This window comes from Ciconia boyciana, chromosome 5 (assembly GCF_034638445.1).
Source record: "Ciconia boyciana chromosome 5, ASM3463844v1, whole genome shotgun sequence".
NCBI lineage: Eukaryota > Metazoa > Chordata > Aves > Ciconiiformes > Ciconiidae > Ciconia > Ciconia boyciana.
The window spans coordinates 59,448,021-59,467,996 of record NC_132938.1 but is presented as its reverse complement, the minus strand read 5'-3'; the positions used below and the strand labels follow the sequence as shown (position 1 = coordinate 59,467,996).

The following is a 19,976-nucleotide window of genomic DNA, read 5'->3' as shown; positions in this document are numbered from 1 at the left end:
AATGCCAGCCAGGGTGACCTACGTGTTCCTTCAGAGTCTGGTCCCGTGCTGAGAAATTTCTCTGGTTCGGGAAGTTTGCTGGGCACAAGAAATGCCACACCAAGTGCTACACTGGAGAGGCACTGTGGTAACGCCAAGATGAGAACCAAACTACAGCAGGTAAATGCAGCATGTGGAAGATAAGAGGCAGAGGGGAAAGAAACAGAAACCAACAAGCTTTCCACCAGGCCACGCGCGCAGTTCTTTGGATGTCGATGCTTCTTTTCCAGTCGTACAAACCAGGGGCAATGAAAACGGGTTGGCGTGCACGACGCAGTGAAGAAGCAACTCGGTAAATAAACAAACAGAAAGAAAATCAGCTAAAATTAAACCGACTCCATGCAACGGGGAGTTAGCGCACGCTGCTCCCTTGGAGGCGAGCCCTCGCGTCGCGTGTGTGCGCTCGCCGGGGAGCCGGCCGCTGAGTGATACACGCTTACCCTCCGCGCTCTAAAAAAAGAACGGGACGACTGCGCGCTCCCCGCGTTTCGTGCCCGCGCCGTGGGCACGGCGGCCCGGTCACACCCCCCGCAAATCCGCGCGGCTTTCCAGCGCTCGCGGGGCGGGCAGCCCGCCTCTCGCGGCCCCGCCCTTCCCCGCACCGCCCGCCCGCGGCCGCGGCGCCCCCGCGCCCCTCGTCTGTTAGTCTAATGCCCCGCGCGCCGCGCATGCATTATGCAAAGCGAGCTGACCACCCGCCCCGGCCCGCTCCTCCGCCCAGGTGAATAAATTATGCTGATGAGGGCGGGGAGGCGGGCCGGCGGGCGGGGGCGGCGGCTCCGCGGCGCGGCGCGGCTGACAGCGGGGCAGCGCGGGCTGCCTGCTGGCGGGGCGACGCGGCTGCCGGCTGCCTGCGGGCTTCCCCGCCTGGCGCGGCGCGGCTGCTGGGCGCCGGCAGGCAGGTGGGGGGGAGCAACAAGTCCGCCGGCGGCGGGAGGAGAGCGGGAGGCGGAGGGGGGGCGCTTCCCGCCCCGCGCCGCGCCGCGCCTGAAAACCTCTCTGACAAGTGGCAAACCGTTAGCAGAGCACGCTGCTCCCTCCGAAGGGCGGGTGGAAGCCGCGGGGTTCGCCCCGCACCCAGCCCTGCTGCCGGCTTTTGGCTCCTCGCCCCGCAGTCCTCCCCCCCCCTCCCCCCCACCCCGCCCCTGCTGCGGGGCTGAGTCGCGACCCGCTGCCGGGCGGCGTGCGGTGCGGGCTGCGGTGCGCGCCGCCGCTTCGCCTTGAAAGTGTGTGAGCCGGTTGCGGGCTTTTCTTCTACTTACCGCGTTTTTTTAAAAAGATATTGTTATTTCGCCTTTTTGTTATTTATTTTCTCGTACTTTATCGTTATTATTTTTGTTGCCGCTGTTTGTAAACTAATTGCCTCCATGGGGGGCGGAGGAAAGGAAATCAAAGCTGCCGCAGCTGAAGGGTGTAAAAGCACGCTGGGGAAGAGCCGCGGAGCCGCAGGACGGGATGGCAGCGGGAAGCCCGGCTGCGGCGGGGACCGCTGCCCGCGGCGGGCCGGGCCGTGCGGCTCGGCGCTGGCGGCTCTCCTCTCGGCGCTGGCGGCGGCCTCCTGCGTCTACCTGGGGGTGCGGACCAGCGACCTCCAGGCCAGGGTCGCGGCCATCGAGGGCGCCCGAGGGGGCTTCTCTGCCGCCGCCCCGCTCCCGCCGCTGCCCGGCTATTCCCTGGAGCAGCTGAACGCGATGATGCAGGAGAAAGTGGAGCGACTTCTCGCCCAGGTGTGCGGGACGGGGGTGGCTGCTCTCGGCCTGCGTGCGTGCCGGGGAGGGGGGACGATGATGCCTGCGGGGCGACGGCAGGCCGGCTGAGGCCGTGAGGGGGGCGGCCGGAGCAGCTCCGCGGGCGGGAGGTGGGGGAGAAGCGGGGAAAGTGAGCCCGCATCCCCGGGTGCCGGCGGCTCGGGGGGGAAGCGGCCTGGGGCGAGCGCCGGCGGCGGGGGGAGCCCCCAGCTGCTGGGGCGGGCGGGCTGGGGGGCTCGGGGGGGACCCACCGACGCTTTTCTCATGCGTGACTTGCCGCCGTGCCCGAACCTCAGTCCCTGCACTTCTCGGCACCGCGCGTAAAAAAAAAAAAAAGGCGAAAAAAAAAAAGCGGGGGGGCACTTGCGGCGGAGGTGGGAGAGAGCCGGTGGTGTCGGGCTTGTTTGTGTTGTTGTGGGGGTGGAGAAGTCAGTGAGACACTTTGGGTCGAGTCCAAGTGAAGAAGTCATCGCTGGCTGCGCACCCTACGGAATAGCGGCAAATCCCGGTTCGCGGTCGGGAACGCTGGCGGTGGCGGAGTGAGCCCGCCGAGTGCCCTCACGTTGCTTCTCTCGCCCACAGAAATCCTACGAGCACTTGGCAAAAATACGAGTAGCGAGAGAAGTGCCTCCAGAGTGCAACTGCCCACCAGGTAACAGATACAGCTTGGAAATCTCCTCTCTGAGGCTTGTAACTCTGGGGGCTTTGGTATCCCCTGTTTTCCAAAGGCACGTAAGTCAGACCCAGGGGATGCCTCTTCAATCAACAGCTGTACCTTGGGTGGAAAAGTTGTAAAGCCCAGAATCATCTCTTTCCGCTGTGGCACTGGGTTGGAATTAATGCTAGTTAAAAAGCCCCGTTAGGCTGGGTGATGCCAAACAATAACACTTATGAAGAAGTTAATGGTCTACCCTAGCACAAAGAAATATATTCTGTCTTAAATGGGGTGGTACTGAACCAAGGCATTGTGTGCTCAGCTTGGGAAGCAGAACAAAAGTTCCTAGCAAAAATATTGAACAATTTATAACATGGATTGAAATGGGTGGAGAGGCCATTGCAAGTTACCAGTAATATATACAAGAGCTTTTCAGTCTCATTTTTCTGTAGCTGGGGATGAAAGCAGTTCCCCTAGGAAGGGATTGCAGGTTTCATACTGAGGGCTCAAAACTGTGTGTGTTTATGCGACCGGTGATGTTGCTTGACTTTGGAAATGGGGCCTCCTAATACTGGGGTCAGTTGTTCATACACACACACACTGCAATGTTTCCTGTGTTTTTCGTGCTGCTTTTTGTCAGTCTGATAACTATCAATATTGTTTTAGCTTTATAAACTTCTGCTAATATGTACCCAAGTTCCAATGGCATCTTAAAAGTTCAGAAAATAATGCCAGTGCTTCACAGGGTGTTGTAGGAATTCCAGCATCCTCTATGTGATGAAGCACACTAGACACAGTATGCTTTACGTATCCTGCCACTCTGTTTGAAAAAAACATCTTTACAGGTGGAATATCAACTGTCAGCAAGACTTAAGCTGATGTTTGCCAATAGGATGTGTGATAGTACTGTTTATATAAGGACAGAGATCTTCTAGTTCAGGGTTTAATTCCTGCCAAACTCATCAGTCTGATAGGACTACTGAATCTCAGTGTTTAAAACTGCCTGCAATGGTTGGTACAGTATTTTGCTGATGATACAGCTGAGAGCAGGGTATTTACTGGCTGGTATAGGAGTTACCATGGCTAGCATGAAAAGGACAATATATGTGACTAGGACTGTTCTTTTTTAAAAGAGCATGCAGAATTACTCAACTCCCAGCTAGTTTTGGTAAGGAACATTGGTTTCCTGCTGTACTATATATAATTTCTTCCTTTAAGGCTACCATGAGCATACAGTGTTGATCTTATTTTTTCTGTTGCTTAACTGCAATAAATTACAAGATTCAAGTTTGTGCACTAAAAATGAGGGTTGCTCGTCATGTTGTATGCAAAGATGTATTCTGTGAGCCTGAAACATTGTTGAATTTGATGCCAAGCTCGCTCCCTTTTCCTTCTCCTTGTTTAAATTCATCTGTTACAGTGTTTTCGCTTACTGTTTTCATACTAAAGGTCAGTATCTACTGTTTCACAGTTGGTGTTAAGTGCTGCTTTACTTCCCCACTACCACTAGAGCTCCACATTATACCAATTTTTACCTGACCTTTTTTCTTAAGAAGTATGCTTTATCAAATAGATAACGAGCAAGAGAATATTCCTGATGTGCATTGTAAAAATCCTCGCTAGATGAAAGTCAAAGTGATCTGGGAAACGTTTTCAAGGGAGCAAGATTCATAAGATCAGGAAAATTTATATGAATCATTATAAAATAAAAAAAAAAGCATACTATCTGGTATAGGGATTAGAAATGTGATATGGAGCTTTTCACCCCTGGGTAGCTATTTCAGTTTGGAAGCAAGTTTTGTAGTGACTGAAAGATGTTGCCATGCGATAGCCTCCTTTTGGACAGCTTAAAATGAGTAGATGCTCTCATGCTTGTTGCCAGTGGACAGGTGTCTACCTCAAAATGGCATCGTCTTGGGAGCCGTGTCTGAGAGAACAAGGGCTGAGTGGCACCGCCACCCAAGTACGGTGCCTTCCTAACAGCAGGCATTAGGCAGAGCAGGAGGGGACAGAGCGAATAAATTGCTGTTTCTTCATTTGGTTCACTTTGCTTGTTAGAAGTCCATTTCGACTGGACAGGATGGGCTTTTATTTTAATCCTTAATGCTGCTAGTACAAATTTGGACTACTGCGTTTAGAAAGGCATTTGGTTTAACAAGAAAAGTATCATGGAAACACAGTGGTTTTTCTGTTGCCCGCTATTTGTGAAGCCAAAAGAGTAAATTGCCTCTTCCCCACCTGATTCCATTTTGCTGCTTTATTCTGCTCAGCTTCTGCATTTCTTCCCTGGGTTTCTGAAGTAACAAAATACATCTCTGTTAGAGGTCACTTTGGAAAGCCTTCATGGAACAGAGGTGATTTTTGAAACATCCTTATGCAGTGAGGAAAAGCTGCTGCCAAATGGCCACCAAGGCAGTTTCCATCATGCTGCTCTTTAAAGAGAAATAAAGATTATTTAAAAAGAGGTTACATTGTTCTCTACCAAAAGAAGAGAGGGAAATTCAGCCTGCAGACAGGAGGGTGAGAATGTGGCCTCTGATTTAGGATTAAAGTTATGCAATTGGTATAGATCTCATTAGCTTGAGATGTTCATCCTCTTGTGGCTCTCCATGGTAGGAACTTGGCCGTTCAAAGGAAATTGGGTTTGAATGGCTTGAGTATCAAAGGCAGCCAGATTCACAACTGCTCATAGCTTGCAGACCTGTCCACATGTAGCTCCTTTTAATTCAACAGTAGCCTTGAACTTTGCCTAAAGTGAAGAGTGGTCACATTTCTCTTTAAAGACTTTGTTTTCACTAAATGTGGTTTTTCTAATTATAGTTTTCTGTTATATCATCATGTTGTGTCTCTCTTATATTAAAGTTTTGATTTTAATTCTGCAGGACTAAAACCAGATACCAAAGATTTTGTAAATATTTAAAAAATTACAATAGCAAGCATTCTTTCTCTTCTTAAAGCAGAGTAATAAAGTTTGAAAAGTAAATGCATGCTGACATTCCTCTTAAATTACCTCAGCTCTAACAAGAATGCCAGCTTAAACCCAATGCTTGCAACTAGTGCTGCAGTCACTGCTGGCAGTTCGCCTTCTGCACATAGGACTGGGGGGCAAATGGAGCGGCTAAAATTATTTTAAGCGTAATAAATTAATTTTCCTTTGCCAGATTTATTATTTATTGTAAATTAATGTTTCTCTACTGTAAAAGATCAAAAAAAGTAGGTGTGTAGGTAATTATTTAATATGTTTGAATCTTCCTTTAAATGGCTGCGGGAGCATAATCAGCTTTTATGAGGAACAGTCAAGCACAGTGCTGGATACTTCTTACCAAGTGCCAAGAATTACACTGTTGTGGAAAGTGTAACATGCAGAAAGCACAGGGATACTCCCAATTCAATAGAGTTTTAAGAAATTCTTCGGTTTTCCTAGATTCTTCAGACTCTCCTCTTCCAGGAAGCATTCCTGTGTATATCTAGGACCTGTAGACTTCAACAGAAATTAACATATGCTTGCATGTTTTGGTGAATTGATCCTTTATATATTGTAAGGGTTAAGTGCTGATGCTTACGGTCATGTGCCATGATGTCTCATTCTGTAAGTGGTCCTCAGAGCCTGCTCCTGGAGTCAGATGATGTTGGCAGGAGCAGGAGTCAAGTCATCTAGCACAGAAAGTTCAACCTTGGTCAGCAGGAAGGCTAGCAGGTGATTATGTATGGTTCTGCATGTCCCTTTTGGCCAGTTTTGGGAAGCAATTTTTTTTTTCCCCTTCTCTTTTGAGGAAGATCTCTATAATGAATTTATTCCTTTAAAAAACAAACAAACAGTATTATGTAAGTAGGAATACCTATATGCCATACATTTCTTTAATTCTGCATTGACAAGGGATAGGTTGCATAACATAAGAGATGTTTTTTATCTCTAACTGCTATGACACACTGTGTATGTATGTTCACTATAGCTTGCACATAAAATGATGGGGTTTGCAGGTTTTGGGGTTTTGTTTGTTTTCTTCTCCTTCTTTTTCTCTGCAGAACATTAGCTAAACTTCACTGATGGGTACCTGGCAAAGTTGACCAAATAAATTTACTTTTGTTTTTCTTTTGTGCCACAGCCAATGTTTGTTCCTTTGCTCTTTCTCTTGTATCTTTCCTGTCAAGAAACCTGCATTTTAATTCCTCTTGTGTTCAGATACCTGTGGCTTCAAAGCTTTTCCAGGCATGGACACTGTCATTGTTCTTCTTTCTTAGCCAGCTATTTTGTGCTGTTTTGGTAATCGTGTCATCTTGATTCTCTGTTCCAGTCTTAAAGAGCTTGATGGTTTGGCATTCGAAGTACCTCCTATTTCACTATGTAATTTGCTGCAATCAGGTTATAAAGCTTGTTTCAGTGTAGTTGTGTGTATATAAACCTGTTCATTGAGGAGATGAAATGCCATAAGGCAAGGGTTTTTCTGGGGGATAGAGAATATCAGTTAGTCTTATTCTGGTTATAGTAATTCTAGTGGGAAAACTGTGTTCTACAGCTACAGTTCCTCAGTGAGGCGATGAGCCTGCTGTATGTATTTTGGTAGCAGCATGGATGGCAAAAATCGACATATTTTCTTAGCATCCCAGTACTGTTTTTTTCTTCCTACCCACCTAATGTTTGTTTTGACATGCAGTGGAAGTACAATTTAGGCACTCTTTCTTACTTCCATGTGTTTCATAAGGACTGTTTCCTAGAGCATTTAGATTAGTGAGGCTGAAAGAATGGAGGAGAAATCAATTTTGGGGATTAAAAGGATCCCAAAATAGGTATCAGCAGGGTATTACTTTTTTTTAATTACAATTACAGTGAAGCAGTTCTGTAAAGACTGAAGAGGTAAAGAAAAGAGGAGCTGACTTAAGTGTTTACTGGTAGAGAGACCCAAGAGAAAATACAGATAGCTGTAGAAAGTATCCAAAGTGTTTTCCCTGTTACTTAAAATTCCAGAGTGTGCTATCTGAACCTAGCTCCCAGCACTAGTTATTTCTGCCATGTCTGTATTATCTATTTGCTGAATGCAGTGCTCAGCTCTAATTTTGTAATTTTTCTGACAGGGCTTTGAGTTCCCCTTTCATACCTTCACTGGTTTGATATTTTTCATTTCAATTCCTAGATAAAGATGTTTATTGATGTGCAGCAGCATGCAACCTTCTGGGTAGTCTGTTGTCTTGTTTGGATGACTGATTAGAGATACTGTTTTCTCCCCACGGAATAGCTAAATATATTTCATTGGCTAAGATGTGACCTTTTAATTCCCTTCCCTCTGGGTAAGGAGGTAGGGTGTGCATCATGATGAATGAAACACAATGTGTCTCAAAGGAGAGCTGATTGACAGCAGACTGCACCAGATTTCTGTCTTTTGTAATATTATTGATGTCAGTGGTGTTGTAGCAAGGGTTGATTTGACTACAAAAGTGTTATTATAAAAAAAAGGTTTTTCTATGACTTGAATTCAAATTTATTGAACTTGCACAGTTTTGTCAAAAAAAAGCATATTAAAAGGAAGGTTTGATTGTCTGTTAACTGTTCTTATATGAGATTAATATAAGAACATATAATATATGTTCTTATATGTCCTTCCATGTGGCAGCTGTCCATCTCAAACTGCTGAAGCGTCAAAGCAGTTCAAGTACAGTGAGTCTTGCAGTGTGAGAAGTGGCCGTTAAGCCTACTTCTGGAACAATGCTTTTAGTGTGTGTGTTTTGTTTTTTGTTTTTTCTTTCTTAAATTGTTAAATATGCATCTGTCTCCTTAAAGAGTCTTTAAAGCTTGGATAACTGAATTCTGTTAAGCCAAACTCACCCCCTGCCCCGTTCCTTAAAGGTTAGTGGGTTCTTGGGAACGTGCTGCCAGAACAGCAGCACTGCTGCACCTGCATTACAGCACTCATCCTCCTTCTCACTCCCTTCTAAACTTACTGGCTGCAGCCTACCTGTCTATTTTTTGTATACTTAGAGCAGTAAAAATCAGCTAGCTTTGAAAACAGCATGACTGACAGAAGCTGTCTTTTATAGGGCCTTTTAGGTTGCCAGATAGAACCATATAATTAATATGTTCAAGTTACCAACCCTGTGAAACCATCCATCTTTAACACACACAGAACTTGAGTCACATTGCTAACTACAGCCTCTTCAGGAAGGCTCCTCTACACAGAACACTCTTCCCCTTCATTGTTTCAGTTGATTTCCTAGATCAGCCACAAAAAGGAAATCAGACTGCTTACTTAAAACTATTAAGAAGATGTAAGAAGGCATAGAATAATACAGGCTGGAAGAAACAGTTTTCACCCTATACGATTAAAGCTGCAGCTTGCAGTTAGATAATACACACAATAGTGAACACGATGTTGCAGGCTCACTTTATGGAAGCTTGTGGAGTGCTGTGTTTTTACTGGTTAGACTTACAGTGGAGCAGTGCCTGCTTAAATTTATCTGCTTGGGCCTTTTCATGAGATTAAGTTAAGCAGAAGAAGCTGTTTATGAGACCTTAATAAATATAAATGTCAGTACAAATTTTCAGAACTGAGTGCCAAATTTGAAAGTGCAAGATTCATATGTACCTTTCATGCAAATACAGCTATTTTTTCTCTATGTAGACTTGAACAACTTTAGAAATAAATGTTGGGTTGATACCCCAGGAGATCATCTTATTCATGCTTCTGTTCTCTGGAGCAAATGTTGCCAGCTATTTCCTTCCATGTGGTTCACAACTGCAGTGTCTAGTCAGTCATGGCTCAACAAGTTGTTGGATCTGCCTTTATTTTGTGATTAAGTGCAGCAGCCTCATGCAAATAGTCTCCTCAGTTAAAAATGTGCTGCTCTGTAAATAGGTAAATGTGTAGTGCAAGAAATTGCAGATGCATAGATGTGTCTAAGATAAAATAATCTACTATTTAAATATTTCCACAGGTTGCCTAGCTCTTAGCAGGCAAGCTACAATTTCCTTATTTGTGAAGAAAAGCACTTGTCCCATCCTTCGTGTTCATGAAGAAAACCTGATCGTTGTGCTGTCCTTAAGACAGCTTTTTAAGTACGTTGGAAGACAGTCTTGTCTGTGATGCACACTATAAAACTTCCTATCCTTCCTGCTCCTTCCCTCCTCTTCTATTTTTTTTTTTTGGGGGGGGTGTGGGGTGTGTATTAAAATTTATTCTCGTTTATATATGCAGATGTATGTTTATAGGAGCAGGCATTTACATGCAGTTGTAAATATTGCATGCATGTTTGGGGAGAATGTTTTCTTCTTGTGCTTGGAAAGCTTTGAAACAGATGAAGATGTTTGGCAAGCTTTTTGAAGAAATATGAAGTTATTATACACACATGTAAATCTTTTAACTGAAATCTTATAATTATCAAAGAGATGATGACAGCCCTTTGTAGGGCAAAGAATAAATGGAACGCAGAAAGTGTAATAACAGAGGTGATAAAACTGGGATGTTACTTTTTCTTCTAGAATGTTCTGAAAATTAATACAATGATTTCAGAGACTTCTGCTTAGACACGCTCAACCAAGAAGCAATGTAGCTTTTAAGCAACAATAGTTTGTCTTACACTGACTTAAATTGAGCAGGAAGCTGTCAAGTATAAAGAAGGTATAGTTTTCTTTAGAATGTGTACAGATGAATTACGTGAGGAAATAGATGAAGGTCTATTGAAATCAGTACTTTCAGTTTAGTCTGTGTTAGGCATTAGAACTATCATCTTAGTTTTCCTCATGCATGGAACTCATCTTGCAATTATTGTGTGGGCAAGTATATCAGAAAATTTCTTTAGTGACTTGTGTGTGTTTTAAGTGCTTATGAATTTAAATTTGGGGTTTTAGGAATATGACTTACAGATTTTTTTTTTCCTTACATGTTTACCTTTGCTAATATGTCTTGTTTGGGCTTACAATGGAGAGTGGGTCACAAATTCACAGATTCTTGGGGAGGCTGAAAAGGAGGCTGTACAGGGAATAATGCTGGACCTGAGTCCCTCTAAGTAGCTTCCCCTACCCTTCTGTGGCTCTTCTACAAGCTCAGCTGAAGAAGTTCTGAGGAGAGGAAGAATGGTATCAAATGGTCTTTCTCTTTGATCCTCTCTGTAATGCAGTACGCTGTACTGTATAACACAGCAGTACGATGGTTTTGGTAGTCTTTCGCTCTGCCAAAACTTGGACACGCAGTAGGCTGCCTGCCGAGTCATGGTGGCATAGCACAGAATATAGCTCGCTATAGCCGGGAAAACCTGCATAAAGCCAGGTGCTGATCCACTGCCTTCCGCTGACTGAAATAGCTGGCTCGGGCCATTTCCTGGTACTACTGCAGGCTGCTGGTACCTGGGAGGTGCTTCCTCTGAGCAGCGAAGATTTATGGGAGGGAAAGGTTTTATTTTCTCTTCTTTTTTTAAAAAAGAAGCAGAACCAATTAGCTCATGAACTTGGCTCTTCCTACCCTTTTGAAGAGTTTTAGTACTCTTAGGAGTAAAGGGCTGTAGTGTAAGAGCTGTAAATATCATGGGAGGAAGACTGTAGAAAATAAGTAGTTTTAAGGCCTTTGCTGTTCTGCCATTTGCAGTTTATGCTGTCTTAAGAAAAATCCATTTATTTTACCTTCCACTTGAGTATTTTCAGTACCCCTTCTCTGAATATAATAGCACAGAAAAAAATCATACCACAAGAATATGTTAAAGGTCTGGCTTATGAATGATGTTCCTTCCATAAGTATAAACTCACTCTTGGCACACTGTGCTTAAGATTATGCTGAAAAACTGCTATTTAGAAGATCTTTTCTAAAATTAGGGGTGGGGGAATGGGGGAACACAGGAGTTTTGAAACCAGGAAAATGTATTGAAAATTGGAAACCAAAATCTTTTATCAGAGTTGTGGCTGCCATTGCAGTGACAGATTTGTGTATGCATATCTGAAAGCAGATCAGCACCCTGTAATTTGAAGGACAGTAAGTAAGCTCTCTACAAAGATATGTCTGTGATTAAGATCATGTGCAGTCTGTAAGAGAAGAGCACAGCTGGCTACAGACTAAGGCCTAGCTCGTCCTGGTAGTACTACTTGTGTTGCTAGGAAGTGACGTAAGGTTTCTTATATATCAGTGCTTCAGCTGGATGATGGTAGGGTTTTCATGGAGGACTGCAGTGCTGAAAGTCAAAGTGTATGCATCTTAATTTGAGGAGGTACTTCCTTTTGCTGGCACCTCTAATAGTCTCTTAAGAATATGAGAACCAGCTGCTTGAAGGCACCCCGCTTCTTCCTCCCCACCCTGTGTCCATACCCTCTGAGTAAGCTCCTCTTCTGATTCCCTTGATGTTCTTAGGGGAAGCCTTGATACCTGAGCATAGGGGTATGGCTGCATGGGATTAAAAGGATAAACTCCATAGTCTGTGTCTTAATATTCTCTTCTCCAGTCACAGAGTTTACATGTAGATAATGCCCAATGGCATCACTATGAAAAACACTGTTAAGTGTTGGCTGGAGAGTCTCTGTACTGTCAACTCTTCTGCTGCTTTTTATCAAATGTTCCTTTAATATTTGCACCTCCACTGCTGTACTACTGGTTACTGCCAGTTGAATGCTGAGAACTGTCGCTTCAGCTTGACATAGAGGTGATTAATATGCTATTGATTTCACACGCTTCACCTCTCAGACAGGATAGCTGTCTCAAACTTCAGTAAAAATACTTCCTGACTCATAATTTGGTCCTTGTACCAGGAGATGTGCTCAGTGCAGACATACTCCAGCGTAGACCAAAGTGCGGTCATTGTTAAGGTGGTCCTTATGGCAGTGCTGAGCTTGAACTCTGCTTTGTTCTCTCTGCTGGTGGATGCTTGATATTTGTTTGTCTCAGTTAATAATATGCGGTTTGAGAATGGCTTTAGTTGACACTTACAAATGAGTGCAGTGGTATCACAGAAATGGATCGTGGTGTTTGCTGTAGCTATGTATGTGTGTTTATGAAGAAGTCACAGTTTGGTAAGGATCATCTTGCATAAGTTTCCCAAGTGGTTCCTGGCAGTAGGCACGCAGAATACTGATGAACCAGAGAGGCTGAAAGACACAGTGGCATGGCATCAGTTTAAAATGAACCAGTGCTTAGACAGCCGTTGTCAATACTTACTTAGAGTTGGTGTCTTTTGTAATGATGACAGCCATGTTTGTAGAAGACTGGAAATGTTTCTGTCTGTGAAGATGAAGTGTTTTTCCAATGCAGCAAGCATGTAAGTGCACTGTATTTCTTTAGTGTAGGGAGACTAATCTTAGTGAAGAGAGATTAGTATTTAAGTCTGACAGTTGTGGATTTCACTTTAGGACAGCTTTGCATAATTCCTTAGTTTGAATTCCAGGCTGAGCCACATCCTAATGTGTGGTAGAAGGATTTTCTTTTAGCACATTCAATTAAGAGGCAGCACATAAGCTGTTAGAATGGCCAGTTAAAAAGAAGCATGAACCTTGAAAACTGAATGACCAGCAATGAGGGAGAAATACAGCAAGACTGAACGCCTCACTTTTTTTTTTTTCTCTCTTAAAAATGATTTGCTGTTACAAGGTGGTCTTTTGATGTATTCCAAACAATTCCAGTCCATTTTAGGATAATAGGGAGAAATTAATCTGTTTCCAATGTGTATTATCATAACTGGAACACTCTGGAAAAAGCTCTCTCATAGCAAGTTTAAAGGAATGCACCTTAGAGGAAACTTGTGCTTAATGAATTACAGTGAGGACAACTAAGTAACAATTCTGTGTTGTGATTGTATTCCTTTACAGGACTGTAAAGGTGGGGTAGAATGTCTTCATATTTGAGTTCTTCCATCTGTAAAATAGAATTGATTTAACTATATTAACCAAAGTGTGCTGAAGACTTACAAGTACAAAGTATTCACAATTTCGAATAAAGTTACTGTCTTGAGGAGCAAAAGTTTATTTCTCTCCAATGCATTCCTCTCCTCTCCTTTTTAATTTTGGTAATCACCTCTCTGTGCTCCATTTTGATCAGTAGCACAGGATGTAATCAGATGAAATCTGTTGAAGTATCATTGCTGGCAGTCGCACGTTCATTTTCTGAGGATACTGAAATGGGATCTTGTATAGTTCTCTTTCTTCTTCCCTTAGGTTGCTGAATCATTACGTGTGAAAGTAGTTGCAAATACATAAATTTGCAACTGAAGTAACCTTTTGGGAACTTTTTTGGAGGATGTTTTTGTTTTGAAAACAAGCCAACCCTGAAGAATCTTAATTGAACAGGTGGGCAATGCCAGCTCAGATGACTTATGCAGGGATAGAAGTAGCTTCTTGTGCTACCACAATTTCTAATATCCAAACATTATTTTACTTTTAACTAATGGTAGGTGAAAGTAGCCTTTAACTGGAATTCTGACTGACAATAATCAGACCTAATATGTGCAAATATGTTATTTTAGGCCATTAATAGTCCCACAGATTTTCAACTGAAATAGCTAGTTGCTCTGGAATCTGGGAGCTGAGTGTGGCCTTGTGATGGTTTGGGGTTTTTTGTTGTTCTGTTTTGGGTTTTGGTTTTTGTTTTTTTTGATCCTTGTGCATACTTGTTTATATGTGCAGCCATTATCATCTACTTTAGCTTTATATATAGTTCTTTTCCATCATAGAAATACTTTTTTTTTTTATTTATTTACCGTTCAGTTTATCATTTATTCTTTCCAATCTCTGAGCAAGAACATTATGTCTATATCTACTTCTAGGAATACAGAATTAGTTGTGTAATATTGTAAGAGTTCTGGCTGCAGTTGGGGACAGTCTGAACAGTAGAAGTTATTAAATATATTTATCTTTATGGGAAAGTTACCTATTCTCACATCTCAAATACTTCACAGACCTAGTGAGTATTGTTCTGAGGATTGTTGATTGTTTAGAAGTGATTAGATAAAGCTACTAAAAGTCTTACAGAGGTGTTCAAAACATCAGTTCTGAGGGACAGAAAAAAAATAGACCCATGTATACAGCTGGACCTTCATCTTAATTTCCTTGCTGACATGACTGAATTCTGCATATGTATGGTTTTTCTACTCAAATAGTTTTTTCATACTTGCACAAGAGGTGATCTTTCTGTTTAGCTCAGACTGTTATTTTAACTCTGTGAACTAGCTCTCCCATTCCCCACTTTCCTGACGCTATGCTTGAAAAGTCACTATTTGCTGAACCCAGATGTTCCCTTCCTTTCTTTATGGAAGCATTAATTAACACTTTTCATACCACTGCACTTTGTAAGTTTCTTTGTGTGCAGTGGTATGAAAAGGTTGAAGATCCCTGTTTGGGTTGTTAAAATCTGGAATAATCATAGAATCACCAAGTATCTCAAGTTGGAAGAGACTCATAAGGATCACTGAGTCCAAATCCCTGCTCCTTGCAGGACTACCTAAAACTAAACCGTATGACCAAGAGCATCATCCAGATGCTCCTTGAACTCTGACAGGCTTGGTGGTGTGACCACTTCCCCGGGGAGCCTGTTCCAGTGACTGACCCTGTCAGTGAAGAACCATTTCCTAATGTCCAATCTGAACTTGCCCTGACGCAGCTTCATTCCATTTCCTCGTGTCCTATCGCTGGTCACCAGAGAGAGGAGATCAGCACCTACCCCTCTGCTGCCCCCCTTGAGGAAGCTATAGACTGCAATGAGGTCACCCCTCAGCCTTCTTTTCTCCAAGCTGAACAAACCAAGTGACCTCAGCTGTTCCTCTTAAGTCTTGCCCTCAAGACCTTTCACCATCTTGGTTGCCCTCCTCTGGACACACTGTAATAGTTTGATGTCCTTCATATATTGAGGAGCCCAAAACTGCACACGATGTTCGAGATGGGGCCATGAGTGCAGTCTAGAGTGGGACAATCACCTCCCTTGACTGGCTAGCTATGCTGTGCTTGATGCACCCCAGGACATGATTGGACCTTTTGGCTGCCAGGGCATGCTGTTGACTCATATTCAACTTTCCATCAACCCAACCCTCGGATCTCTTTTCGCAGGGCTGCTCTCCAGCCCCTTGTCCCTCAGTTTGTATGTATAACCAGGATTACTCTGTCCCAGGCGGAGAATCTGGCACTTGATCTCATTAAATTTCATACAGTTGGTGATTGCCCAGCTCTCTAGTCTATCCAGATCTCTCTGTAAGGCCTCTCTACCCTTGAGGGATTCCACAGCTGCTCCTAGTTTAGTAGCATTGGCAAACTTACTTAATGTACATTTGATTCCTGCATCCAGATAATTTGTAAAAACATTAAAGAGCACTGGCCCTAAAATTGAGCCCTGGGGAACCCCATTGGTGACTGGCTGCCAGCCTGATGTAACCCCATTTACTATAACTCTTTGAGCCTGACCCGTCAGCCAATTGCTCACCCAGCGTGTTAGGGACTTGTCTAGCTAGTATGCTGGACGTTTTGTCCAGAAGGATACTGTGAGAGACAGTATCAAAAGCCTTGCTAAAATCCAAGCTCACCACATCTACTGGCTTCCCTTGGTCAACTAGATGGGTGACCTTGTCATATAAGGAAATTGAGTTAGTTAAGCAGGCCTTTCCCCTCAGGAAACCATGCTGGCTATGACCAATGACTGCATTGTGTCTCAAGTGTTTTTCAGTAACTCCCAGAACAACCTTCTCCATAATTTTACCAGGCACTGAAGTGAGACTGACAGGCCTGTAATTACCAATCTTCCGTCTTACCCTTCTTGAAAAATAGCATTTGCCAGCTTCCAGTCAACTAGGACCTCTCCAGACTCCCCAGACCATTGAAAAATAACGGAGAGAGGTCCTGCAATTAGTGGCACAAGGTGGGATAAGTGCCCCTTATATTTCTGGGCTGTCTCCTAGATGATGTGTATAAGCAAGGAGTCATTGTACACCCTCAGCTTCTCCTGCTAAATGGTGGGCAGGGAGAATGCATAGTCTGAATGTTGTTCTCCTGACAGAGGGTGTTATCCTGCTGTGTGGAGCTGATGAGGAAGGAATTTACAGGAAGATGGAGGCTAGTGTGAACTAGTAGTAAGTTATTCCCTAAGCAAGGGAGTGATCATAAGTCTTTCCAATTCTATATCACTCTCTTCTGGTCTGGTAGTAACATTATGCAAGCAGAAGCGTGAAAACAGTGCATGTGCTGGCTTCCCCTGTGCTTGTAGCAGTGTTCTTCAAAGCTCATAGGAGCTACCACACTCTGCATGTTATCTATTTCTATTGAAACATATTAGTGTCAAGACCAATGGTAGAAGTTGAAGTAGTCCTAAAAGCAAAAGGATGGACTGGATTTACTCCAAAAGCTGTTATCTCTCCTTGCTTGACCATGTTGCTGTCAGTCCTTTATCTCTCTGATTTCCTGCTTTGTGTAGAGCAGGAAGGACAACAGCTAGGGCCTGAACTCTGATCCCTCCTATGGACTGGTGTTTTGCTAGAACTGGACTTCAACTATGGTCCCAGATTTCTTTTTTTCCTGAGGCATGTAATTTATATGTTTGGTTTAGTAGCCTAGTGACCACATTCCCATCACATGTCTGTTTGTCTTGTAAAGTGTGGGACTTTACAGAAAAAGATTGGTGGGGCACAATATTAGTATGTTGCCATTAATCATACTTTGAGATGAACTGTAATTGTTTAACTTAGTCACTTGCTAATAATAGCACTTGGATAGGGAGTCACGCAGCCCAAATTTTTCTTACTCTTTGGGAAAATTCCTGCTGGTTCTAAAGAACGCTTGTTTTCAAATGAAGACAGATATCTCCTCAAATTGTCGTCTTTCTTTCAGATGCCCAAGCATTCTCTTTCTTTGACTGCCTTCAGTGTTCTTTAAACTGTGTTGCTGGAGATGGCAAAGAGGGTTACTCACATCTCTGTATGGCATTGTGTTCAGACACACTAATCTTTTTGTTAGGCCATGATTGGTCACCTCAGTCTAAACCCTGTGAAGCAGCTGAGTAAAGTGGCTTGAGGAGGACTTTTTGTGACAGCCATCAGTTTAAAGTCTGGGAGGAAACTATAGTGATCTGTGAGGAGAGGTTCATGGGGGTCCTTTTCATGGCAAATGGACAGCTGGTTTTCTCCACTTGAGGTCATGCAGAATATACAATAGCACTAGCGCTTGCATCCCCACCAAGTGAGATTGCATGGCTGCTTCGTGATGGGAGCATACACTTTTCATAGACACAGCAGGGGGACATTTACTTGTTGCTACTTTCCTTTCAGCTGTTTTGTTGAGAGAAGACGACTGCCCTTTTGTGAAGTGAAATAGGGTTCTTAGTAAAACAATAGCTTCATAAAGGATGTCATTATATACATATGTACCTTCTATATAACCAGCCCCCATTTTCTTTCTGAAATGCAATCAAAAGGAAGGCTAGAACCAGTAGTTCCAAATCCCTGTTGTTTGCGTTTTGGTAAAATACCATTAGTTCTTTTAATTGCGCTGTCAAATGATTGAACTGAATAAAATGACAATTTTTTTCCATAAAGTTAATTACATGCTCTTTGATTAGCAAAGAAGGTACATAACATTAATTTTTCCTAAACATGCTGCAAATAATATAACTACTGATGTATTGACCAGGAGCAGGCAGCTCCGGTTCATTTGCATTCATTAAATATGCTGCATTTTACCATTCAATTCATTTTCTTTTTCAGTTGAGTACAAAATATGATCTTATGACATTGGCCTTTTTAGAGTCTAAAAATGCCTTTTGGTTTAACTACAGGGAGAAAGAATTGATTTCTTATTCTGCTGTCAGCTAAGAACAGTTATAAAATAATGAGATGGAGGTCGAGAGTCTTTTTATCCCTATATGACATACTTAAAGTTAGTATGATTTTTTTTTTTATTTTTCTGTTTCCAGAGTGGAACAGCTCTTCTTGCGGTCAATGACAATATCTTTTAGTGATAATATGTTAATATCACTTTTATTTGCCCATTCACTGTATGCGTCTGGAGTAAGAGTAAATACAAATCTTGCTGGTTTACTTGGTTGCCAACAGCTGAATACAATTAATGGAAAAAATGGTTCAAAAATTTTGCTGCAAAAGATGAACTATAGGGTCAAAGTGTTCTTAGTAGTGTTGTTAGCAATAAGTTGTCTTTCTAACCTGTTCTCACATTTAGTGTATTTTTCAGTAATTACTGTTCGAAAACGTGGAATTTGAGCTAGCGTATATGGATGTGTATTATAGATAAACCAAATTTTTTGCTTAAAAAAATATCACTGAACAGACTATTGGTGGAAATTTTGTTAAACAAAAGGAGAACTAGCAAAAATCTTCTACCCTTGGAAGTTTATAGTATTCTTATAAAAATTTGGAACTTGAAAAATCTTGGAGCCTTATTTGCTAAGAAAGGTGATGGAAAACTGCAAAAAAATTGCCTGCAAACAAATACCTCTTTTGATTTTTCTGAAGTGAAACTTAAAAACCCAAACAAACCAAAACAAAAAAAAAGCCCCTATTTTTTAATGAAAAACTTTCTTGTCAAGTTTGATAAATGACTGAGTGAAACAGGAGATTGGCCATAGGCAATGAAGTGTCCCTCAGTGCCATACAGCATTCCTAGATGCTTGTGGTCTTACAGGATATCAAGGGAGTGGAGGAATAGAATTCCCAGAGTTTTATTAGCGTTTTCTTCTAGCCTTTTCACAGAAGTCATGGCCCATTTTATCTCAGTGTGTCCCCTTAAGGTGAGAGGAAAAACAGCTCCTTGCAGCTAACTGTGAAATTTTATCTTATTTTGATTAATATGGAATCAAAAGTGATTTTTCTCTGGAGACTTGATCTTGCATTACTTGATTTGGTAGAAATATTTTCATCTGCCTTGAATGAGAACTAGGTAAAGTTGCAGTACTTCATATGATGAATATTTACAGGATTCTTGAAATACACCACAGTTATTGAAAAATATTAGCCTTTATTCATTGGTGTCAGTTGCTTTTTGTTGTTGGATGGACACAAATTAGATATACAGGAAGTATCTAGGTGATTAATCCAGCCTTAAGGTTTTACATATTTAATGGTTGGTGATGGAGTGCTACTCATACTGAAATACTTTATTTTCAAGGGTTATGAATCTGTTTTGCACAGTATGCAAGATCTGGGTTGTTACTGGGCTGGACTTCCAGTGCATTGCACTTATTCTAAACCCCTTATACTACTACATTAAATAGCTTAAAATAGCTCAGTGTGTTCTTCCTGATGGACCCGTGGTATTCCACCACTACTACACTTGTTAGACTGACCTTGATTTTGAATTGGAAACTGTATTTGTTTTAGCCAATTACAGTTAAGATATATGAAAAAAGTGACTTTGAAAAAGTGAATTCTGTTTTCCATACATGTGTTTTGTTTGCAGATGAGAGAGGGTTTTTTCTATTTGGCAGCATTGCAACTAATGCTAATAAGTGAAAAGCAAAGCTGTATTCAGTGTAAAGTTCCCTTCTCCCTGACTCCTGCCAGGAATCACTGTCAATAATAAAGCTTTTGAGGTAATGCTTCTGATGAATCTCGAGGCATAACATGGCGTTTGCACTTCTATT

At 42.5% G+C, this 19,976-nt stretch overlaps 1 protein-coding gene across 1 annotated transcript in view; it reads left to right on the top strand.

The window, feature by feature from the left end:
* The first annotated feature begins 1,406 nt into the window (after positions 1 to 1,406).
* COL25A1 (collagen type XXV alpha 1 chain) overlaps positions 1,407 to 19,976 on the top strand; it is a 329,639-nt gene continuing 311,069 nt past the window's right edge. The window contains exons 1-2 of the mRNA XM_072863100.1: positions 1,407 to 1,766; positions 2,370 to 2,439. Coding sequence (XP_072719201.1) covers positions 1,407 to 1,766; positions 2,370 to 2,439 — 430 coding nt within the window. The remainder of the gene's footprint in view (positions 1,767 to 2,369; positions 2,440 to 19,976) is intronic.